The following is a 26,576-nucleotide window of genomic DNA, read 5'->3' as shown; positions in this document are numbered from 1 at the left end:
CCCTAAATGAGGAACTAAAACATATAAACTAGACCCAGTGGAAACCCTAGTCTTCAGATTAAGTACTGGAATAGCTAACTAAAGGAACAGCTGACATCTTTTCTTTTAAATTTAATAGAAATTTACCTTGCCCAGAGCGGCTCTGGCGAGAGTCTACACTTGACTGTCTTCGATCCGGTGGTTCCTCGCTCCCTCCATCTGCATAAAATCATAAAGAGCATAAGCAAATAGATAAAGAAACTGACGTAATATCTTCTATAGTGCCATCTATATCTTAAAACTACTAACTTTATCATTTGTTTTTATTTCTTACAATCTCGATGATTAAAACATTTGAGGATTTTTCCTATATAAATCAAAGGTTCTTACATTTATTTTGTGGAGATGTTTTATACTCCCCTCTGAAAGTCTAAAGAAAGTGAAGGTGTTCTTTCCCTATCCTCATATACACTCTACTTTGCATATAATGAAGCAATGCCATCATTCACAGAATTCTAGTTTAGAAGCCTTGATTCAAAGCAATGTCTAAATTAATTACAGCCACTTATTTGTCTCAAGTACATCAAAGAATCCCTAGGGCCATGTGTTTTACCACAATAAAAATTACATTTACATGTTTTTTGAGAGATAACAATAAAATTACATAATAGATGAAGGAGCAATATAAATCAGAATCAGAGAAACTCAGAAATGAGGAGACAGAAACCAAGAAAAAATTAGAAATAAAACAAAAATAATTTCAGTAATAAAGACTTAGAAGAAATGCAAGAGCAAATAAACATAACAAGATCTTAAAAGAAACAGAAGATAAAAAGGAAGAAAATCTTCAACAAATTTAAAAAAAAAGAAGAGATTAAAAAGGTTTTGCAGGGGCCAGCCCAGTCATGTGGCAGTTAAGTGCGCGCGCTCTGCTGCGGCCGGGGTTTGGATCCCGGGCGCGCACTGACGCACCGCTCGTCAAGCCATGCTGTGGCAGGTCCCATATAAAGTGGAGGAAGATGTGCATGGATGTTAGCTGGGGGCCAGTCTTCCTCAGCAAAAAGACGATTGGCAGGTGTTAGCTCAGGGCTGATATTCCTCACAAAAAAAAAAAAAAAAAAAAGGATTTTGCAAGAAAGTGACAAATATGGGATAGGCAAACAAGGTCCAGCATGAGGATAAAAATAGAAGTCCCTAAAGAAGAAAACCCAAGTGAGAGAACAGAACAATTACTAAAAACTATAATTCAAGAAAGCTTTCCAAAAACAATGTCTATGTATGTGTAATATAGTTATATATTGTGTAAATACATGTATAAATCCACACACACGTACATATATACATACATATATATATTTGAAACTGCATATTGCAAGAGCACCCGGTGTACTTGAGATAAGCAACTTATATCAATGCACCAAGACATTTTCTACTAAAATTACTGGATTTTTTTTAAAAAAGGAAAAAAATCCTTTGGGCATTTAGGCAAAAACATCACATGATTTATAAGGGAAAATAATAGAAGAAAATGGAATATATTTAAAATACACAAAGAAAGAAAATTTGAGCCAAAGATTTTACACGCAATAAAACTTACTTTAAATAAAGAGGAAAGACAAACTGTTATCAACATGCAAGAACTCTGGGAATATTGTTCCCATGAGCTCTTCCTAGCTCTACTAGATAACTAACCTCAGGCAACCAAAGTGACTAGAGAGATATCAAAATAAGGATTGGTGGTGAGCATTAAATATACAATTGATCATAGAATTAACACTAAATGAGAGTTTTTAAACGGAGAGATTATAGTATGTAATGGCTATAAGATCTGACAATGTAGATACAGTATAACTATAAACAAATCGGAGAAGAATGGAGAAAGCATAAACAAAAAAATTTAACCGATTTCAGTAATCAAAATTGTTGGTGGTAATGTTCTGAGACCATTGTATTTATAAAGATGGATAAAGCAGATGAGTAATTATGGGATACTCTAATGCTATCATCTCCTTAAGAATCAGAACTCTAAGTGTGGAAGAAAGGAACTATAAATATAATAATATAGAAGAAGTCAACTAAAAATTCTGTAGTATTGAATCTATATTGGAAATATCAATATGATCTTATAAGTCACAGGTATATTCTAGCTCTGTCCACTGAAAACACCTAGACACAGTGACTGATCCAGTAGCAATGATCATCCCTAGTGCCCAGATTGTGACCTTGAAATGCCATTTTCTTTTTTTTGTTTGTTTTGTTTTGGTTTTTTTTGGGAGGAAGATCAGCCCTGAGCTAACATCCATGCTAATCCTCTTTTTGCTAAGGAAGGCCAGCTCTGAGCCAACACCTATTGCCAATGCTCCTCCTTTTTTTTCCCCCCAAAGCCCCAGTAGACAGTTGTATGCCATAGTTGCACATCCTTCTAGTTGCTGTATGTGGGACGCGGCCTCAGCATGGCTGGAGAAGCAGCGTGATGGTGCGCGCCCGGGATCCGAACCTGGGCCGCCAGTAGCGGAGCACGCACACTTAACCGCTAAGCCACGGGGCCGGCCCAAAATACCATTCTCCATTAAAAGAAACCAGGACTTCTGAAAGAACTAGCTGGTCTAGCAAAGGAAATGTACTAGATGAACCTAGAACATCTTGACATACTCAATAGTAAGGAAGCTACCAAAGACAATGTACAACTAAGGTCATAGCAAAAAGACTCAGTGAAGAAGCTCTCACTGGCCATGAGATCATAATGATGTTTTAAAAACACCACCACACGAACTGGTCCCTTCTGAGGGACCCAGTTTGTTATCTTGAAAAACTGGTGAAATAACAGGAAAAAATTAAGCAATTCATCATCTATTTCCCATATAAGCTATACTAATAGCCAAAGAGTACATAAGAGAGATCTCCATATAAAATTATTCCAGATAATAAATGGGAAACAAAAGACAGAATTAGAATATCACCATTTCACAACTTGCAATGAATTAACAGCTCTAGAGGTATCCAGCATCAATGGCTAATAACATGAAAAAAGAGTAAAAACCAGACATGTGCCTCCTGATGACAGGAACACAACTACAGTTTTGCCAAAGCAATCATACCTGAGTCTGGTCAAACCTCTGAATCTATCTGTTTTCAGGAAAAACAAGGACAGAAGAAAATGTTGAATTGTTCCTGAGCATACAATCAACAAAATTTGGACTGTGAGAAATTCTACAGGTCAAACAACCCAGGTCTTTCAACAGATAAAGAAAAAAGATAAAGTAATATGAGGTCTTAAACTATCATGGAATAAAGATTCATTTTATCAAAATAGAAAACTATACCTAGAAATCTATGGCATCTTATGTCAGGTACTAGGATGTGTAAATACAGTCCTAGTCTATTTTCCTTCCTAGAGAGCATTTAATTTTTCTATGCAAGTATCCTTCTTCTCCTTTACTTGGGAATCAGTTACAATGAGCAAAACTCATCTTCAGCCGTGTTTTAAAACTTTCATTTTTCTGACATTTCTATGTGGATAAAATTATATATATGCATCACATTCTCTATTTTAACAACAAAACATGCCCTTGAAGTATGTGAGAAGTAATATGAATAAAATATAAACATTTCCCCTCACCAGCACTGTCTTCCTAAACAATAAAAGGAGAAAAACAAACAAAAAACAAGGCTTCAAATAGTATTAAATTTGCAGGATCTGCAGAGTGTCAGCATAGCAATAAAACAACTCATAGGAAAAATATAGGCAAGAAATGATTTAAGACATAGTTTTCAGTCAGTAAGCCAATGCAAGACAAAAAGTCACCAATTTTGACACTATCATAATCGAAAATGTTTTAACTGCCTGAATTTTACAAATTAAATCAGAAATACATTGCAGTAAATTTGAACAATTCACTCCTCTAAGACTGAAACCTTAACCATGTCTTACCCCAGTGGAGACTAATCATAAAAGTTGAAATTAACTCAGGTAAAGTAAACAGTTAAAGATTTTTTTAAAACAATAAACTCACCACTGCCCCAAGATGGTGTAGAAAACAATTTCAACCTCTTTAAAAGTGTTTGTTACGGTATGCTTATGGAACAAATGAATCCATTATCCAAAATACCAAGACTGCAATGATATACAGTACTTTACATGTTTTTGCTTTGCTTAACACACAATTTCTTCAGTACAGATAAGACCTCCCACATATAATACTTACATCTACATTTATGGACAAAACAGAAGACCTTCAGTCGTCAAGCAAGTCAAGTTATTTGCATAATACTGATTACCTCACCCTGGAGTGTGGAAGGTAGAACAGGGCTGTGTCTGTGAAGTTACAATTTACTCACCCAACTTGAATTAAAGACTTACTTCAAATATACTGTGAACTTTTCAGGAGAACCCACTGATGTAACAGGTACCGAAATAAAAAAGAAAAGACCTGGCTGTCCAATTCAAGCGCTAGCTTTTAAAAATCAGAGCTTAGATTTCCTGGATTCGAAATAATCAGAGAACATTTGTTTTTTACCAGCATACTGAGTTAAATCCAGCAAGAAATATAAAACAAAATACCTTTAATACTGAGAAACATTATTAATAGATTTCCTATTTATTCCCATTATTTCAAAGTGGAAAATGTGACAAGGAGAATTTACCTCAGAAGGTTGACAGCTTTCAACTCAGGTGTATTAAAGCACTAAACTAGTCCTAGTAAAGAAATACCAACTATATACAGGGATATTCAGTATTCAGTGATTTCCTACGAAGGAATTTAAGTTAGAGAAAGTCTAATAAAAACGTGCCTAAACAATTCCAAGAAAAATGTTTTCTTTCCTGCAAGTAGGGGATACTTTAAATGATTTTTCTTCTCAACCCAGGATCAAAATATCACAGTTGAAAAATAAACAACTTAAGTGACCTTGAATTTGGTACCCAAGCCCATCTTTCGTGTGCTCAGCCAAATAATGAGATAGACTAAATATCAGATTAGATTTTATGAATTAAAATTTTGAAATTGGTTATCTTCAATCCTCCTTTAGAAACTTAAATATACAACCCTAATAGAAGAGGTGGAGAGTATTAAAACTGCAAGGAATATAACACACATAGATTAAAGTTTTACTATTTAGGTATGATCTCTGGTCCTTTTTATTATTCAGATATGAATCTGCAAGAATTGTATACACTTAATGCCAACAAGGGCAGACATGAATTGAAGGGCATGCATGAAATTTAAAGAAAATGCAAAACGAAGGACCGGGAACATAACCCAGAATTATTTATTAGCCAAGGCACGCTTATGAAGAGGTACATAAATAAGATGTTCCCTGGCAACATAAGCACTCGGATAACCAGAAAGATGAAAAGCAACTCATCTGTTTGGGGTAGAAAAGAGAAAAGGAACCAGAACTTGTTCAGTACCTATTTTCTGCTGGTGACGGTGCCAGTAAGGTCTTTACAACATTATCTTATTTAACACTAACGATAATTCTATGAAACAAGTACTATGCTGATTTTATTTTACTTTTTGCTGAGGAAGAGTCACCCCAAGCTAACATCTGTCGCCAATCTTCCTCTTTTTGTCTGAGGAAGATTTGCCCTGAGCTAACATCTGTTGCCAATCTTCCTCTATTTTCTTTTGGTATATGGGTCGCCGCCACAGTATGGCCACTGACAAGTGGTGTAGGTTCGTGCCCGGAAACCAAACCCAGGCTGTTGAAGTGAGTACACCAAACTTAACCACTAGACCACCAGCCCAGCCCCCTATTTTAAATGTAAGACTGAGATTCAGAGAAGTAAAGTGATTTTCCCAAAATCACAATGCTAGTAAGTAGCAATCCTAAAATTAAAATCGTCTGGCTTCAAAATCTGTGTTCAAGACTCTCCATTGCCCTACTACAACAAAGAAATCATTAAGGTGGTGGTCGGGGGGTATATATTCTGAAAGTGCAGAGGAGAGAATCTGCTGTCAGAAGAGAAAGATGAAGAAAGAAGTCAAGAGTAAGTCCAATATTTTTGGTCCAAACAACAGCTCTGCAATTTACTGATATAGGAAAGTCTGTGAGAATAGGTTTGAGGATGAGAAGAGCATTTGGAGCTCAGTTTTGGACATACTAATTTTGAGATGCCTATTAGACAAATAAGCATAGATGGATATACATATGCCATCAGTACACTTCTAAACTGTACAACATCCTCAAGGAAGGGAGTATAGATGAGACAGAGAGACAGAAGAGATCAGAAGACTAAGCCTTGAGACTGAAACCAACATGTACAGGCTGGGGATATGAGGAGAAACCAGCAGACAATAAGAATTAGTGGCCAGAGAATAGGAAGAAAACTAGAGGAGTACAGAAGTCAAGTAAAGATAGGGTTTCATGGAAAGGAAAAGATCAAATGCTGATAGGTCAAGTAACACGAAGACTGAGAATTGATCATAAAATTCAGTCAATGTAGATGATTTAGCATGGTTCTTGCGGAGTGGTAGGGGTGAAACCTGATGGGATTAAGTCCAAGAGAGATAAATAGCTTCTGAAAAAAATCTTGTCTCTCCCTAGACATGGAAGACCACCCATGGAGACCCTGTATATTCTGGCTGCCATCTTGTAAACACAAGGGGAATAAACCATAGGATAAAGTTACCACTACGTAAATTATTGTAGAGAGATGGAAGACACCGAAGTCCTTGTTGGACACTGAATTACTGAAGAAAACTACCCTATCTCTGGACTACAGTTATATAATCCAATAAATTATCTTCATTTCATAAACCAGAGGTCAGTAAAGTAGCCCACAAACCTAACCTGGCCTGCCATCTATTTTTGGACAGCTAGTGGGCTAAGAATGGTTTTTACATTTTTAAATGATTGAAAAAAAGTTAAAAGAATAATTATTTTGTGACACAAAAATTATATGAAATTCAAGTTTCAGTGTCTATAAATAAAGTTTCATTAGCACACACTCATGATTACCCATTTACATACAGTCTATGGCTGCTTTTGCACTACAATGACAGAGTTCAGTAGTTGTGACAGCGACTATATGGCCTGCAAAGCCTAAAATATTTACTATTGTCCCTTTACAGAAAAGTTTGCTAACCCCAGCTACAAGCAATTCTGAGACAAATTTTCTGTTGCTTGCCAAGATAAAATCCTACTAATACACTCCTCTATACTTTGGCAGCACCAAACTACTTGATGATATTCAAAGAGGAAATGCATTATAAGGCCTCCATCAATTTATCCATACTGTTTCTTCTGCCTAAAAGTAGTTACCTCTACTTGACTATATAAGAAAATTGTATTCAACATGTATTAATGGTGCTTGGTGCTTAGCAGAGCTGAGTTGGACTCAATCTTTGAACTACAATTATTTATATAACCTTATGAAAATTAATTAAATTCTCTGAATCTCAGTTTCCTTATCTGTGAAATTGATGTAGTAATGCCCTATGGAGTTGTGGTGAGAAACAAATATAGTAATGTACATAAAATATAGCATGCCATCTGGCACTAAGTAAACACTTATTAAATGATAACTGGAATCTTCATCTATCATCATCATGATCAACAACATCATCATTTTAACAAAAGACGGCTTAAATGTCATTTCCAATCTTCTCTATAAAGACTTTCTGAATGCCTATCAGGAAGATTTAATTGTACCCTCTTCTGTGCTTCCGTAGCACATTCATACAGATCTGTTTTACAGCACTGTCACACTATAATAGTTAACTATTCATATGACTCTCTCTGAACCGTAAAATGTTCAAAGCGTGCCTCTGAAAGACTTTTTTATCTTGGGATTTTCAGTGCCAACTTGGAGTCTGGGATGGAGTGGGTATTCTTAAAAACACAAATTGCTGAACTAATTTTGTCAAGGACCAGCTCTAAAATTAATGCATTCATAAAATCAAGTTCAAGAAAAAAAACAATAAGTGGTAGTGATGTGGTCTGAGATACATTTACGGAGTTCAGTGTTTTCCTTTTCTTATCCAAACTATCACTATAAAAAGAAAAGATGAGCAAGCAGCATTATTCCAAAGCACTCTGACCTTATCTCCCATAACAATCTCAATGATCTCTATTTATCAATAAGAATCTTCACAGGTAAGCCCAGACATACCTAAAAGTGATTTAGTTCTTAAGAAAACATCTACTGTGTCTCTTCTTCTAAAAAGAAAGCATTCTACACCAAATAAAATATACTGATTAACATAATGCCATCAGTACTATAACTAATATTTTTCAAAAGTATACTACAAAATATTTTCAAAGCTTACCAGAATATAAAAGTGTCAAGTTTACAGGTTTTCACAGACCTAGCTTGTATACTCTAAACCTAAAAAAGAAACTATGAAGAGTTATTAATCTATATTTGCCTAAGGCATCCAAAATGTCCCAGAAAGTCTGATCAAGCTCAAGAAAGTTCTGCTAAACACAGAATGTTTTGATTCTCATGATGTAGCTATGCATCAATGATGATGACTAATAGGAAAACAAAGCAGACTTGCTAATTGTAAATGGAGCAATCACCAGCAATAATGTCAGTATTTTAAAAGTTGATGACTGTGCTTTCAAGGTGCACAATAAACATACAAAATGTCAAGCCCAACACTGAATTAAATTAACAGAGTAACTCTGTTAAAAATAAAGGTGTCTACAATGATATATTTTTTGCTTGTTTTCTTTTAAATAAACTTTATTTTAGAATAGTTTTAGGTTTATAGAAAAGTTGCTAAGATAGTACAGGGGGATCCCGTAAACTCTACACTTGGCTTTCCATCTACATTTCCAACTACATTTTAGTGTAGTTATTTGTCAAAACTAATGAATCAATATTGATAGATTATTATTAACTAAAGTCTACACTTATTTAGATTTCCTTAGTTTTTATCTAATGTCTTTTTTTTCATTCCATGATACCACATTACCTTTAGTCATGATGTCTCCTTGGGCTCCTTAGACTGTGACAGCTTTTCAGACTTTCCTTGTTTTTGGTGACCTTGACAGTTTTGAGGAGTACTGGTCAGGAATTTTGTAGAATTTGCTAGACTCTCAGTTAGGATTTGCCTGATGTTTTTCTCATGATTAGACTGGGGTTACAGGTTTTGGGGAGGAAGACTATAGAGGCAAATTGCCATTCTCATCATATCAAGAGAACAGTCATATGCCACACAAAGACGTTTCAGTCAACAACAGACCGCATATACGATGGTGGTCCCATCAGATTAATACCATACAGCCTAGGCGTGTAGTAGGCTATATACCATCTAGGTTTGTGTAAGTACACTCTATGATGTATGCACAATGACAAAATAGACTAACGATGCATTTCTCAGAACGTATCCCCGTCGTTAAGCAATGCATCACTGTACATACTATCAATGGCATGAAACTCAACTAACTAAATAAATATGTATACACATACACATCCCCTATATAACTAAATGAAGCTCTAGTTTCTTAGACTGTGCCAACATTAATGACAATAGCCATTATCTATTTGGTGTTTACTATGTGTCAGGCACTATGCTAAGTTTTACAAATTTATGTCACTCAATCCTCAATAAAACCTTATGAGATAAATATTAATTTTCTTTTTAATAGATGAGGAAACAGGAGTTGAGACTTTAAGCAAACTTGGCCATAGTTGTAGAGTTAGTAAGTGCAGGATCCAGGATTTGAAACTAGGCCTGATTCTAAAGCCTGTTCTCTTCTCCACCGTTCTATTTCACCTCCCTGCAAAAGGGAATATAGTTTATTTTCACATCTATACAGAAACACACCACGACATGTTAGAGAGCTCTAACAGTACAGGTGTAGAAGACTAAAAGAAGATGAAAAAATTCCAAGGTGAATTTGAAATAATCTCTGATTTCAAACTTCTTTCCCTCCAATTGGGTACTCAGTATAACTCACTCAAATTCTTGAGCTTAATTTAACAGTTTCCTCTACATAGATTTTCTTAGTAAGCATAGATACGCACTTAGATTCTTAGATTCAGAGAATGATAGAGCTAGAAAGAATTTTGAGTTTCTTTGTTTGTGTCAATTTATACATTTAAAATATGTTCTGTGAAGCTGGAGTTTTGAAAGAAGTCCAGCATAGCAACTTACAACAGTTAAAAAATATAATTGAGGGGCCGGCCCGGTCGTGTAGTGGTTAAGTTCACACACTTCACTTCAGTGGCCCAGGGTTCACGGGTTCGGATCCTGGGCGCGGCCCTACACACGGCTCATCAAGCCATGCTGTGGCAGCATCCCACATACAAAAAAAGAGGAAGATTGGCACAGATGTTAGTTCAGGGACAATCTTTCTCAGGCAAAAAGAGGAAGATTGGCAACAAATGTTAGCTCAGGGTGAATCTTCCTCACCAAAAAGAATATAGATATATATAATTGAATGTCAACAATAAGTGTATAAATACAAACATACTTAATTTTTGGTGTTCTGTGTTGAAACTGGACACTGAGGAGGATACACCTGAGTCTGAATCTTGGCTGCACATTAGATTGATCTAGAAATCCAGGGATTTTTAAAAATCCTTATGCTCAAGCTACCCTGCAGATCAATTAAATAAGAATCTCTGAGAAAGAGATCTGGGCATGCATATTTCTTTAAAACTCCCTGGATGATTACAATATGCAGTCAAAGCTGAGAAACGTTAGTAGAGATTAAGTGGTACTGTGATATAGTTTATGAACTAGACCCATCTGAAATTTTCCAGTGCTAACAGACAGATGCTATAGATAAAAGATACTAATTGTACAGAAGGATACGATAAATTGAGGGCAAAGGTTACATTCATAGGCTCACTCTCTGATCTCTTTTTTTCTGTTTATTACTGATTGTGCTTTATTTTGGTGACTTGGGGGGTTTGTGGACTAAACTGGGATAATACTGTGTAATGTGGAAAAGGGCTTAACCTATAGTTAACTAATCTAAATTTACTCCTTTGAGCTGGGCTTGAAAAGTTATACTACCAAGATGATGATGTCATCTAGATGTAAATTTTCCTAGGATTCTAAAAACAAGAATAGCCTCTGCTTCTTCACATTAACCTGGATCCCAGGGAAGCCACAACTTCTAAGTATGAGAAGGGATGTCTGGGTGGCTTCTAAGTATGAGAAGGGATGTTCGGGAACAGTACCAGATTTTACTTGCAAAGATAGACAGGAATAAAAGAACATGGTGCACTTAGGGAAATTAAAGAGTTTGGTATGGCTAGAGCACAGAAAGTATGGGGAAAAGGCAGGATATGAAAGTAGAAAAGTTGGCAGAGGTATAATCACAGAAGGCATAATCATTATTCATGATGATCAATTTGAACTTTATCCTGTAAGTGTGGGGAAGAAAATGAAGGGCATTAAGTAGGGAGTAGCATGATCTGATTAGTGTCCTCAAAAGATAAATTTGGCAAGTGTATATAAGTTGGCCCTATGAGGTCCTAGGCTAAAGGCAAGGAGATCACTGCAATAAGTCCAGAGGAAAGGAAAGCCTGAATAAATGTGCTAACATTGAGAATAAAGAAGAAAAAGTAGGTTCGTGGCATATGTGGGATGCAGAATTGCAAAGACTTTGTACTCATTTGAAAGAATTCTTTCTAATCACTATCATCAACTTTCTTTTCTCTTTCTTCATTGAATCCACTCCCATCAGGCTCTTGCCCACACTACTCCAGAAAATTCACACTTACCAAGATCTCCTATAAAGTCCATTGCTAAATCTAATGGTCATTTCTCAGTTTTCTCATTTTTCTGATTTATCAACAACATTTGATGCAGTTAACCATTCTCTTTTCCTAGAAGGTTTCTCTTCACTTAACTTCCAATATACCATACTTTCCTACCTTTGTGGCTCCTTATTTTTTTTGGTGAGGAAGACTGGCCCTGAGCTAACATCTGCGCCAATCTTCCTCCATTTTGTATGTGGGATGCCACCACAGCATGGCTTGATGAACAGTGTGCAGGTCCACGCCCAGGATGTGAACCCGTGAATCTCAGGCCACCGAAGCAGAGCACGTGAACTTAACTACTATGCCACCAGGCCAGCCCCGGCTCCTTCTTCTCAGCCTCCCTGCCTTGTTCTTTTACATCTCCCCAATGTCTTAATGTTGTAGTGCCCCAGGGGTCACTTTTCCAATCTGCACTCTTTACCAAGTACATTCCCTTGGTTATCCCAAACAGATTCATGTTTTTATGTTTCATCTACATGCTGATGATTCCTCTAGCCTGGATCTTTTCCATGAACTAACTCAATACTTATGAAGCTGCCTACCCTACACCTCTACTTTGAATATCAAACAGGCAACTCAAAATTTAACGTCCTAACTTCATAAACCTGCTCCTCTCACAATCTTCCTTATATCTGTAAGTAGCAACTCCATTCATTTAGTTGCTCATGTCAAAAACCTTGGAGTCATCCTTAACCCCTCTTTTTCTCTCACATTGCACATACAATCCAACAGTTAATCCTGTCAGCTGGACCTTCATGATATATCCAAACTACTTCTCACCCTTTGCTACTTCCACCCTGGTCCAAGCCACCTTCATCAATAACCTGGTTTCTCTGCTTCTGCTGCAGCCTGGCTTCAATCTATTCTCAGCACAGCAATCAGAATCGTTCTGTTAAAACACAAATCAGGGGCCAGTCCAGCGGCATAGTGATTAAGTTTGTGCGCTCCACTTCGGCAGCCCAGGGTTTACAGGTTCAGATCCCAGGTGCAGACCTACAGACCACTCATCAAGCCATCCTGCAGCGGCGTCCTACATACAAAATAGAGGAAGACTGGCACAGATGTTACCTCAGGGACAATCTTCCTCAAGCAAAAAGACAAAGATTGGCAACAGATGTTAGTTCAGAGCCAATCTTCCTCACAAAAAAAAGAAAGAAAAAAAAAACCCTCAAATCAGATCATGACACTCCTCTCCTCAAAACTCTTCAAAGATTTCCCATCTTAATAAGCATAAAAGTCAAAGTCCTTAGATCAAGGTGCTACATGATCTGGCCCTCATTACCTCTCTGACTTCATCTACTACTCTTGCCTCTTTGACTTCACTGAAGCATACTGGTTCCCCTGGTGCTTTAAACACTCCAAGAATGTACCCATATCAAGGCCTCTGCCTGAAATACTTTTCTATCAGATATCAGTATGGCTTGTTCCTTCATCTCCTCCAGGTAGGTATCTAAATGTCCCCTCAACGATGCCTTCCCTCACCACCCTACCTAAAATCATACTCCCACATGCACCATATTTACATGGGCATACTTTTTATCGCTCCCCTGCTTCACTTTTCTCCTTAGTAGTTATCACTAACATTTTATATTATTTTATATTATATTATATTATTTATCTTAATTTTGGCCATCTTTCCCACTAGAATGTAAGTTCCACAAGGACAAATAATTTTGTAGTCACTGTTCTATCCCCCATGCCTAGAACAGTATCTGATATATAGTAGGTGCTCAAACAATAGCTGTTGAATTAATTAATCTGCATGAGTGAAAGGGAATTCTGGATGCCTTAGAATTCTTGATTTGGGAATTTCATCGGAATGATTATAATGCCATTAACCAAGATAGAGAACAGAAGATGGGGGAGTGGGAAAGAGAAATAATAAGCCACTTTAACCAAGGATTTGATTTAAAAATCTGATTTAATCTTAACCTCTATTTTGCACCTCATCAATTCTAGATCGAGAACTAGATGGAGGGAAACATGAACAGCCAGAAGTGAAATTATTTAATTCCTTGATTTTTTTTTTTTGAAAACCAAATAAGTTATTCTCAAACAGGAGTTCTGTAATGATTCTCAATTCTCAACCAAAACATTTATGTTTTACATTTAAATCCATTATTCTACTAGGGAGTTCCTCATTCATCTATTTGTGTGAAAATTGGAAAGGTCCATCCATATAATGACTGCCTTTTTGCAATTTTATACCCCAAACTCAAAATATCCAAACCTGAAATTCTAATTTTTTTTTTTTTTTTTTTAGAGTTTATTTATTTTCTTTCCCCCCAAAGCCCCAGTAGATAGCTGTATGTCATAGCTGCACATCCTTCTAGTTGCTGTATGTGGGACTCGGCCTCAGCATGGCCGGAGAAGCGGTGCCTCGGTGCGCACCAGGGATCCGAACCCGGGCCGCCAGCAGCAGAGCGTGCGCACTTAACCGCCAAGCCACGGGGCCGGCCCCTCTAATCTTCCCCTCATGTCTCCAAACCTGATATTCTCTATCAGAGCTCCCATCTCAATGAATCCATCACCAAATATTGTTGATTTTCCTTCCTAAATGTCTCTTGAATCCATCCACCTTTCTCCATCTCCAACTTGCATCCTTTCCTATATCCATTCTCTTCTAAATGTTTATCCACAAAGCAACTGAGTAATCATTTAAAAATACAAATCTAACCATTATCCCATTTAATGTTTAAAATGTTTCAACAGTGCTCGCTTCCACAGCACATATACTAAAATGTTTAAATGATCTCCCAACAGAATAGATAAAAATTCTTAACATGGTCTATAAGGTTCTACTTTTCCAGCTTCATTTCTAATTAGATCTCCCTTTGTTTTCCTAATATTGGCTTTCTTTCGATTTCTGATCTCTACCCTCAGGATATCTACAGCAGAAACCTGAGAAACAACTACTACGTACCAGGGGAGTCAGGATAAAATGCTTTTCACCCAAAATTCCTGCCTTCGTGTTAGAGGGCATAAGTAAGCTTCAAAGACTAGTAATAGAGAATTTTTATTTTATGTCACATAGTTCACAATAAAATAAACACTTATATTCATTCCTCTTAGTCCCTAAAAAGATAGCATGATAGCTACTGATAGACTAAAAATCAAATCTCCTCCTCCCCACTTCACTCCCAAGAAAAGGCACATCTTTCTGTTTTGACTAATAAGTATGTTTAAATGTACTGACACTCATTGAAAAAACCAAGATAATAAAAAGCCAAAAAATCATGTATTACCTATATATGCCTCAAATTTTTTAAAAATACATTATACTTTATTTATCCTATATACCTAAATAATACTTTGTTGTTACTGGTTTATATTTATATATAAATACATTTTTTAAAGTACTTAGCATAATACCATGCACTTGCGGGCACCTAATCTTTACCATATTATTTGATTGTGATAATGACAGCAATGAAAATAAACATTTGAGAGCAAAATGTTTTAAGGAAAAAATGCTATTAAATCCAACAACATGACCTTGGTAAATGTAATATACAAAATTCAAAAACAATATTCCTTTCCCTAAACTTGTCATTAGTAAAGTTCTTACTAGAGTATTGCCATTTTGCATTGTTCTCCTAAGGAACTAGGAAATGTGAATACAACAACGATTAAGAGGTTGAATAATAGGAATCATTAGGATCAAGTAGAAATATAGAAATATTTAATCAAAGAATAAAGAAGGAATTGAATAAAGAACCCAGAAAACAGACTTGTATGTAAATAAAGGAACCTTGTACATGAGAAAGAAGCATTATAAAACATTGGAGAAAGCAAAGGCTATTAAAAACAAATAAGGGGGAAAACTGCCTTTCTCCATATGAGAAAAAATAATTAGATCCCCTTCTCACACCATAATCCCATTACCAAAACATTAAAGGGAAACAGAAAAAAAAGAAGACAAATCAGGGGCCAGCCCAGTGGCATAGCAGTTAAGTTCGCGCACTCCGCATCAGGGGCCCAAGGTTCGTAAGTTCGGATCCCGGGTGTGGACCAACACATCACTTGTCAAGCCATGCTGTGGTGGTGTCCCATATAAAGTAGAGGAAGATGGGCATGGATGATAGCCCAGGGCCAATCTTCCTCAGCAAAAAGAGGAAGATTGGCAATGGATGTTAGCTCAGGGCTAATCTTCCTCACAAAAAAAAAAAGAAGAAGAAAAAGAAGAAGAAGAAAAGTCAGGGGCCAGCCTAGTGGCATAGTGGTTAAGTTCACGTGCTCTGCTTTGGTGGCCCAGGGTTTGTGGGTTCAGATCCCAGGCACAGACCTACGCACTGCTTATCAAGCCATGCTGTGGCAGGCGTCCCCCATATAAAGTAGAGGAAGATGGGCACAGATGTTAGCTCAGGGCTAATCTTCCTGACCAAAAAAAGACAAATCAAAACGTACTAAAAATCTGAACATGAAAAACAAAACTTGAACCATTTTAAGAAAATATAGGAGAATATATCTACGACCTCTAAGGAAAGATTTCTGAAACAATATGGGGAGAAAAAGAATGACAAATATGAATAAATTAAAAATTTAAACTTCTATTCAACAGGAGTTTAGTTTTAGTCTTATAACGAAAAGCAAGATTTTAAGACAGGACAGAGACTGAGAGAAGATATCTGCAATAAATGTCATAGACTAAGGATCAATCTGGAACAGGGGTCTATGAACTTCTGTAAAGAGAATAAATATTTTAGGCTTTGCAGACCATACGCTGTCTGTTGCAGCTACTCGACTCTGCCGTTGTAGTGCAAAAGCAACCACAGACAATATCTAAATAAATGAGTGTGGCTGTATTCCAATAAAACTTTGCTTATGGACACTGAAATGTGAATGTCATATAATTTTCACATGTTGTGACATTTTATTCTTCTTTAATTTTTTTTTCTGAATCATCTAAAATAAATGTGAAAACTATCCTTCACTCACAGGCCACACAAAAACAGGTGGTGGGCTGGATTTGACCTATGGACTATAATTTGCTGAACTCTGTCTAGAATACCCATAAGTCAATACGAAAATGATAAGTAATCCAAGAGGACAATGCATCAAGGATATGAGGAGGCTATTAACAAAAGAGGAAATCTGAAAGACCAATAAACAAACGAAAGGATATTCCACCTCACTAGAAATTACGGAAACAGAAATTAAATCAGCAGGATATTACCTTTCACCTATCAGACTGGGGAAAATGAAGAAGTCTGACTTTATGAACGTTGGCAAGTATACGGCAAAACAGGAAGTCTCAAACACTTCTGAGAAGAGTGTAAACTGGTACAGTGACAAAGGAGAGAAATTATCTAGTAAAAGTGAAAATGCAAATAACGTATATCCTGGCAATTCCACATCTAGGTATAGCCCCTAGAAAAACTCTGATGGGTGTGTAAGGGTATTCACTGCAGCATTATTTGTAATAACACAAAACAAAACAAACATTGAAATAAACTCAAATTTCTATTAGGAGAGAAATGGATAGAAGAAATGTGCTCATAAAATTGAATACTATACAATATATAAAAGAAATAAACCAAGTCCATATACACCAACAAGAGCAAGATGCAGAACGATACAGAGAAAATGATACCACTTAGCAAATTTTAAAACACACACACACAATACTAAACTAAAAATTGTTCATGGATAGTTTATATTGGGATTTTTAATTTCTGATAGAAGAGATTCAAACACCTTTGTTTTTTTTTGTTTTTTAACAAATTCTAAATCTGTCTGTATGAGTCTATGTATTATCTATGTCTATGTGTATCTGTGTTAGGATATGGTTACAGTAATGAGAACTAGTGAAAAGCCATGCCGTATTTTCTTTTGAAAGTTATGAAGATTTACATTTATGAAAATTCATTCTTACAGCAAAACAGAAAATGGACTAAAGGGTACTGAGACTGGAAATGTAGTAATTTAAGTGAGAAAAGAGGAAATTCTAAAATAAGGAAATGAGAATGGAAAAGGAAAAGAGAAGACAAAGTTGAGAAATATTCAGATGTTTTAATCAACTGGACTTGACTGATTAAATGATGGCAGCCATTCTGGGGAGTGTAGAAAGCTTCATGTATTTTCCAACTGCTTCCTGAATACACTAGCTATGGGCTTTTAAATAGCTTTTAGAATGGACATCTACATTAGCTGATGATGATAATGGGCCATCAGCTATAGCTTAGTGATAGAAAAAGGATTTTAGGAAACAAAGTATCAGTAAAGCAATTTTGAAAGAGATGTAGCAGAAAGGTTTTCTCCGCTCTGCAGTTTCTGCCAGATTATATACACTACATAGGCTCCTGAGGACTAAGGATACTGTTGAATACCAACACATCTTAATCTTCAGTTACTGGAGGAAGAGATGATGAAAGAGTTCGGGACCACACAAGCACAAATCCTGGCTACAAGACTTAACTGTATGACTTTGATCAAGTCACCTAACTTCTTTTTCTCTGCCTGTTTCTTCATCTGTTAAATGAGTGAAATAAAATAACAGAATTTATCCCATAAGGTTGTGAAAATTAAATGAGTATAATTATGTATGTATTTATGTATCTCTGTACACACACCCAAAAATGTTTGCTATTATTATTCATTCATCAATTACTAGGCATCCACTAAGTACTGGGGCATTGCACTATGTGCTGGAGAAGTGGAGTTGACAAATTTACATTGTCTCTTTACAGTACATAGCCATTACACTGTGAGAGACAGACATGTGAGCTAAAGCGCTGTCTTTGACCTAAGTAATTAACAACTCTTGAAGCTGTTTCTCAATTTATCTGAGCCTATCAATACTTTTAATGTCATTTAATCTTTCAACAAATGCTAAAAATCAATGGAAAAGTTACGGTAATAGAAAAATCTTTCCTAATATCCAAATCTATGGATGTTGCCGTTTTCTAACCTATATTTTCATTCTTATCTCTAAATTTTCTCGTTATTCTATTTCTTCTATCCCTATAAAAGATCTAATCTAAAAGCATCATCAACAAATAAATCTAATGCTAATCTAAAAAATTCATAAATAAATAACACTCCCAGAAACTTATCTCTAAATTTCCCCCCAATTCTAAGAATTTATTCATTTTTTATTTTTTTTACCCTTAACCACACTGTTAATCAGAAAGATTCATAAATAATATCCTCAGAAACTACCTGGATCCTAGAATTACAAAGACAATGATGGTTAAATGAACATTAACAAGAGTTTTTTATTGCTTAGTTGAAAATGAATTACTCTCTATTTATAGCATAAATCTTTTGTTTTCATGCTGTAATAAAGTATTTGTACATTTTAATAAAATGATGTTTCTTTATTGTCAAAAGTATCTAGTACAACAGTCATTCCCTCATCAATTTACTTTGTAACATTCTCCTTCCACAAAAGATATTTTAATTGCATCCAGCTCTCTATCGCAAATTTACAGTACTAAGCCTTGCCAGCCATTTTGTTTTCGGCTTGTAACACTAGCAGCCAGCTGCCTTTAGCCTAACTCTATTAGCATATTGGATAATTTAGAAAATAAACACAAATATGGAACCTAAAAGATATATTTGGTTTTTATCAGAATATATCTATACATTACATATTACTCTTCAAATATGCTTTATTTTACGATGCTTCACTACTTCCTTTCAACATAATTTATTTTCTTAATTTAAGTGCTCCTTCTTGCTCACAGTAATTTTTCCCTCCTCCAGATCCCATAAATTAGGTTGATCTATTATTGTTTAAATATAAGAATTTTCTAATTTTAATAAACTACAAGTGTATTTTAAATATGTTTTGTAAAAGGATAAAAGGGTTGAATATTTGGTACTGTAATTTACAACTATATTCCAGCAGACCAACTAGCCAAGAATAACACATACATAAAAAGCTAACATATATTGTTCTCACATCTCAAGGGTGTTTCTAATAGCCAGCAGACAGCAAACAATTCTCCACTTGTTTTGACTTGCACCAGCCTGCTGTTTGAATGTCAATAACAATGTGTCCTCACCAAGTATCACTGAAGTCTTAGATGACAAGTTATCTAATGCAATTTTAATATGACGGGGAAGGGTGAGGCCAAAGAGTTCCTATTAGTGTCCTATTCTTCAGAACTCTTTCCCCTCACATCCCCACCCCCCCCAACAAGTCCCACTCATCCATATTTAATAAATGTTCTGAAATTATATTATTCATTAACCCCTTCTATCATTTAACATAAAACTCCTTTCAGACAGACTCTTCTAGTTCATTAAATAACACTATTAAGAAAGTTTTTTAACTTAATAAAATACACTCCCTTGAAGTAACAATAAGCAAAGCAAAAAAAGAAGGCTGAAGGAGAAAAAAAACCCGCAAGGAAATAAAATGCTTAAAGATAAGGAATACTGAACTACTTTAAGAACTTCATTTTCTCTTCCAAACCCCTCCCCGTCTCCAAGGCATTTGTATGTTTTTACTGTGACGCTAACTATCCGGGCTGCTGTAGAAGCCTCTGGTTAGAACGGATTTCAAGGCTGCTGTGACTTGTGAGGAACCACCAATCAGATTTCTTTGTTTCATCTGCAACATTCCATCAGGGTTATATAACATTTTAGATACATGAAACATTCTAATAATATAGTACATTTCAATCTATAGTTAGCTATTTATTGTCACTAAATTTGGCACATAAAAATCCCATATTATTCTTCTGTTTTATTCAATAAAATCAAAGGAATATAGCACAGATGAGTTGTTTTCTTTTCTTCTTGGGGAGAAGATAGAGTGAATTTGCTTTGTCTAAAAGAAACAGTATTTGAAAATATAGAATATGAACACTCTTCAAACTACTAAGATTAATGCTGATTCTTCTTATTTCTAAGGTAAAGTGGGTGAGGCAATCCAGCACAGTGGCAAACAGCCATATAGTTGTTAATTCTCATCACATACAACATGTTGTTAGCAAAGAATAAAACATTATACATAGATTTTAAACTCAGACTTAATCTTCCGCAAAATTGTTTAAAGCATAGAAAAATTAAGTATTTAAAATGCCTAGATAAGTATTTTCTCAAACAAGAAAATGTGAACTCTAAACGTCATACCTCAATACAACACCCATAATACTCACAGTATACCAGCAGCATTGTTACCTATATGATCAGAATACTTGCAGTACACTTGTACCGGAACCATACAAATATTTTTTCTTTCCCTCTGCTATAGATATGCTGCATAACTTAAATACTGCTCTTCTGTGCTATTAATATAACAACTCAGATATCCAAGAACACATTAAGCTGGAACCTGTGAATCTAGTATATTCTTTCTTTTTACAACTCAAAGGCATCCCACATATGATGGTTACAAATCAGCACAGGATTAAAATAGTGCCCAAATGCATAAAAAAGCTGAATCTGTTGGGTGTGGCTTAAGTAAATATATCTTGTCTCAACTGGACAGCTCCCCAGTAACATGCAGCCACCGAAACCCAAAATACATGAGGACATAAGTAAAGTGCTTCCGGGAGTGGGTGGGAAACTAAACCTCCATGTTTTTTTCTATGCTTGATGTTCAATTGTTTCTATACTGTACTTCTAAAATGACAGTGCTGAGCATTGCTCACAAAACTAAGGACAGAGAAATTTTACTTGTCCTACTTCTCTCATTTTATACTCACTGTCTACATCATGGCCGTTCTTACAAACACTTTGCTTTCATAAAAGAGGTAATCATTTAAATCATGACTATGTGCAATGCGAACTCACACTGCATTACAGTCATCAATAAAATATGAAGTGTCAACTCCAGTGTTCATTTTACTTATTTTCCATCTCACCAGAGAATGCTCTAGGAATGCTCTCTACTATTATAAAATGAACAATATAAGGAAAGAGACATTGTAGGAGCTGCGACAAATGTGCAACAGAGAAAATATAAAACCTCTAAGTGCTTACTTACTTTTTAAAAAATATAGTATTAATAGGAAAAAACCCTTCAGGTATATGTGTGTGTGTCTATACACACATTACACATATTTAGTACAAACATAAATCTGTTTATAAGTTACCATGCATGCATTTATTAATGCTACATATGCAATATACTTGAAACCTCTATATATAAGAGGGCATGCAGATTTCAAAACTATACATTTTCATTCTTAAATAGCCATAATCAAATATTAAAACAGTTAAGGATATCTGACATACTGAACTATACCCAACCTTTTAATCTTGTTAAACAATTTTCTCTGCTATTCAGTGTAGCAAACCCACCTTTGGATCATATTGACGGTTATTTATTTCCCATGCCCTCTACGTGCTGCAGCATTTTGTTTGTCTTCTGGACAGTGGAGAAATCGGCAGAACAGCAGTGAAGGAGTGTACTGGAGTCAGCAGAGGCAGTGCCAGCCTCCTACTGCAGTCTGTATATTGAACGCACTCAAACCCACAGGTGCCTACGTAAAATCCTCCAGCTGCAGCCTGCAACTTAATGTTTCCTTCAGCAGCAGATCTGTATGCTACTTTCACTTTGCTCTAACCCAATAAGTGGACAGGATGCACAACAGTGTGCATCTTTTAAAAACGAATCTTACATAAAATACCTACATAGACATTGTCTCTATTAAGTAGCCAAAAATGAGACTTTTTAAATCAGAAGGATAATCACCAAAAGAGAAACACATTTCTAACATTTCGTAAATTCTAAACCGATAATTTAAGAAAGTATAACATTAAAAACTAATATATGGTGCCGGCTCTGTGGCTTAGTGGTTAAGTGCGAGCGCTCCACTACTGGTGGCCTGGGTTCGGATCCTGGGCACGCACCGACGCGCTGCTTCTCTGGCCGTGCTGAGGCCGAGTCCCACATACAGCAACTAGAAGGATGTGCAACTATGACATACAACTATCTACTGGGACTTTGGGGGAAAAAAAATAAAAAATAAATTAACTAATTAAAAAAAATAAAAAAATAAAAACTAATATATGATGTATCTTACATCTTCTTACATAAATAGCTTATGAAAGTAATTTTTCACATATCCTAAGTGTGTTATGTATAAATGCATAAAGAGGTCTGCCTCTAACCATACCTTTTCATCAACAAATAATCTATTGATAAGAAGAAAATATAGAACTTACCTGTTAAAGGCAAAGTGAATCTAAGTAAACCAATGTTCAAAAACTGACAGATGAAACAAGAAAGAGGCTCACAATCCTTTCACATAAACTTCAAACATATACACTCTTATCCTACCAGAATTATAGAATTTAAAAAATGGGAGAAACTTTAAAGAAGACAAATAAATCTCTTTAATTTTTCAGATGAACAAATTAAGAACCAGAGAGGTTTAAAGCTAAAGTACCTTTCCCAAGGTCACATAGCCAGTCAGTAGAAACTTGATCTTCTAAACACATCTTTTAATAAACAATTAATAACTACTGAAACTCACCCAAGACTAAATAGTAACCTGAACATTCCTATAACTATTAAATTAAGTTTGTGGTTTAAAAAAACCTTTACAAAAAAGAAACCTCCAGGCCCAGATGGTTTCACAGGTGAATTCTACCACACATTTAAAGACATAACATGAATTCTACACAATCTCTTCCAGAAAACAGAAGAAAAGGAAACACTCCCAACTCATTTTTTGAGGACAAAATTACGCTGATATCAAAGCAGATAAAAACATTACCAAAAAAAAAAAATAGAGAGAGAGAAAACTATAGACTAATATCCCTCATGAACATAGAAACAAAATCCTCAACAAAATATTAGCAAATCAAATCCAGTAATGTATGGAAAAAAAAAACCAAAACAATACACACTATGACCAAGAGGGGTTTATCCTGGGAATGCTAAGCTAGTTTAATATGTGGAAATCACTCAATGTAATCCATCATATTAATGATTCAAAGAAGAAAAATCATATGATCATATCACTTGGTACAGAAAAAGCATTTAACAAAATCCAACATCCATTCATAAAAACTAGAAAACTAGGAATAGAGGGGAATTTCCTCAACTTGATAAAGAATATCTACAAAAAACCTATAGCCACCATCGTGCTTAGTGGTCAACTGAATACTTCCCCCCCAAGATCAGGAACACGGCAAGTACACTCACTCTCACCACTCTTAGCCATCATCATACTAGAAGTACTAGTCAGTGCATACAGACTAAAAAGGAAGAAATAAAACTGTCCTTATTCTCAGAAGACGACATTGCTCACTTAAAAAATTCAAAGAAATCTACCAAAAACAAACAAAAAAATACCTCTTAGAAGTAAGAAGTGAGTTTAGCAAGGTCATACTACAAAGTTAAAAACCAAAAGCAATCATATATATCTGCTTATTTATATGAATATTATAAATATATATGAATATTTATATATACTTTTATATATTAGCAATATACAATTAGAAACCGAATTTTTAAAAACAATACCACTAACAACAGATAAAAAAAGAAAAAAAGAAAAGAAATACTTGGGTATAAATCTAACAAAACAAATACAGGACCTGTATGCTAGAAACTACAAAAGCTGAGGAAAGACATCAAATAAGACCCAAATAAATGGAAAAACATATCATGTTCACGGACTGGAAGACCCCGCATAGCAAAGATTCAATTCTACTCCAATTGAGCTATAGATTTAACACAATTCCAACCAATATCCCAGAAGGATTTTTTTTATAGATACAGATTCTAAAATATATAGAAAGGCAAAGGATCTAAAATATTTAAACCAAGTTTGAAAAAGAACAGCAAAGTTGCAGGAATCACACTACCCTTTGTTAAGATTTACTCTAAAGCTACAGTAATCAAGACAGTGTGGTTGGTATTGGAAAATAGAAAGAGAGCAGTAGAACAGAACAGGTGGTGCAGAAATAGACCCAAATGAATAAGTCCAACTGATTTTTGACAATGGCGCAAAAGCACTTCAAAGGAGAAAGAACAGTCTTTTCAATAGTGTTGGAACAAATGCATATACATATGCAAAAGACAAACACACATATCAACTTTAACCTCACACATTATATAAAAAATAATTCAAAATGGATCTTAAATCTAAATATAAAACTATAAAACTTTTAGGAAAAAAAATAGAAGAAATCTTTATGACCCAGGTTAGGAAGAGTTTTTAGATATGATACCAAAAGCATGATCCACTAAAAAAAAGATAAATTAGACTTCATCAAAATTTAAAACTTTTGCTCTGCAAAAATCACTCTTACGAGAATAAACAAAACAAGAAAATCACATATCCAATAATGGACCTCTATCTAGAATATACAATGAACTCTCAAAACTCAAAAGAAAACAAACAACCTAATTAAAAAATGGGCAAAACATCTGAACAGACATTTCACTACAAAGGATATATGAAAGGCAAATAAGCACATGAAAAGATGTTCAACATCATTAGCCATTAGAGAAATGCAAATTAAAACTACAATGAGATAACACTACACATTTAATAGGATGGCTAAAATAAAATATATATTGACAACATCAAGTGCAAGCAAGGATGTGGAACAACGGGAACTCACTTTTTTTGTGTGAGGAAGATCAGCCCTGAGCTAACATCCATGCCAATCCTCCTCTTTTTTTTTGCTGAGGAAGACCGGCCCTGAGCTGACATCTATTGTGAAGCCTCCTCCTTTTTTTTTCCCTTTTTCTCCCCAAAGCCTCAGTAGATAGTTGTATGTCATAGTTGCACACCCTGCTAGTTGCTGTATGTGGGACGCCGCCTCAGCATGGCCTGACAAGCAGTGCATCAGTGCGCACCCAGGATCAGAACTCAGGTGGCCAGTAGCAGAGCATGCGCACTTAACCGCTAAGCCATGGGACCGGCCCCCACAGTGGGAACTCTTACACATTGCTGGTGGGAAGGAAAATGGCACAGGTACTCTGGAAAGTAGTTTGGCAGTTTCTCATAAAGTTAAACATACACCTACCATATATCCTAAAGATTGACCCTAGAGAAATGAAAACTTATATTCACACAAAAACCTGTACATAAATGTTTATAGTAACTCTATTCATAATTGCCAAAAACTGGAAACAACCCAAATGTTCTTCAGTGGGTGAGTGAATAAACAAATTGTGATACCTCCATACAATGGCATACCGCTCAGCAATAAAAAGAAACTAACTACTGCTGGACGCAACAACTTGGATGAATTTCAAAGGCATTATCCTGAATGAAAGAAGCCAGTCTTAAAAGGCCGTATTATTCCATTTTCCATTCTGGGGGGAAAAAAAAAACAAAAAACCCCAACCACAGAGATAGAGAATAAATAACTCACTGGTTTCTAAGATTAGGGATGGGGGAGGGGTGTGACTAGAAAGAGATATCATAATGTAACCTGTACCATCATGTATACTAAATGTGGTGGCAGCTACACACATCTACATGTGTGTTAAAATTCATTGAACTGTATACACACACACAAATTTTACCTTATGATAAGTTTTTAAAATTTCAACCACCGCTGTGTGGTCATGACTTCCAATTACAGATCTCTTACTCTGTCTTCTCCTCTGGGTCCCTAACCCATCTATCTAACTTTCCCTGGATATCCCATCATTATCTCAAACTTAGTATCTCCAAAAATTAATTCATTACATTTCTCCTCAAACCTCAAAAGAATGGCACTCACCAATCACCCAGTCATCAAAGCCAGAAATGTGAGTGTCATCTTTGAATAAGTTCTGTGAGTTACTACATAACTAGGACAGTAACTTGATCTATAGTACTGCTATATCTCCAGACACTCTAATGTATCTAGCACATAGCAAGCACTCAGTAAATATTTTTGCTGATTGAATGAACAAATGAATAAATAAGACTACAGCTCCTCCGTCATTTGACCCACACCCAAT

General features: G+C 35.5%; 1 protein-coding gene across 7 annotated transcripts in view; it reads right to left on the bottom strand.

Annotated features, from left to right (window-relative positions):
- Positions 1-26,576, bottom strand: part of TANC2 (tetratricopeptide repeat, ankyrin repeat and coiled-coil containing 2) — a 401,816-nt gene that overhangs the window by 279,265 nt on the left and 95,975 nt on the right. For all 7 annotated transcript variants that reach the window (XM_058561308.1, XM_058561312.1, XM_058561306.1 and 4 more), the window contains exon 3: positions 127-198. In XM_058561308.1, the coding sequence (XP_058417291.1) occupies positions 127-198 (72 nt within the window). The remainder of the gene's footprint in view (positions 1-126; positions 199-26,576) is intronic.

This window comes from Diceros bicornis, chromosome 18, assembly GCF_020826845.1.
Source record: "Diceros bicornis minor isolate mBicDic1 chromosome 18, mDicBic1.mat.cur, whole genome shotgun sequence".
In the NCBI taxonomy this organism is placed as follows: Eukaryota; Metazoa; Chordata; class Mammalia; order Perissodactyla; family Rhinocerotidae; genus Diceros; species Diceros bicornis.
This window is presented reverse-complemented; position numbering and strand designations above follow the sequence as displayed.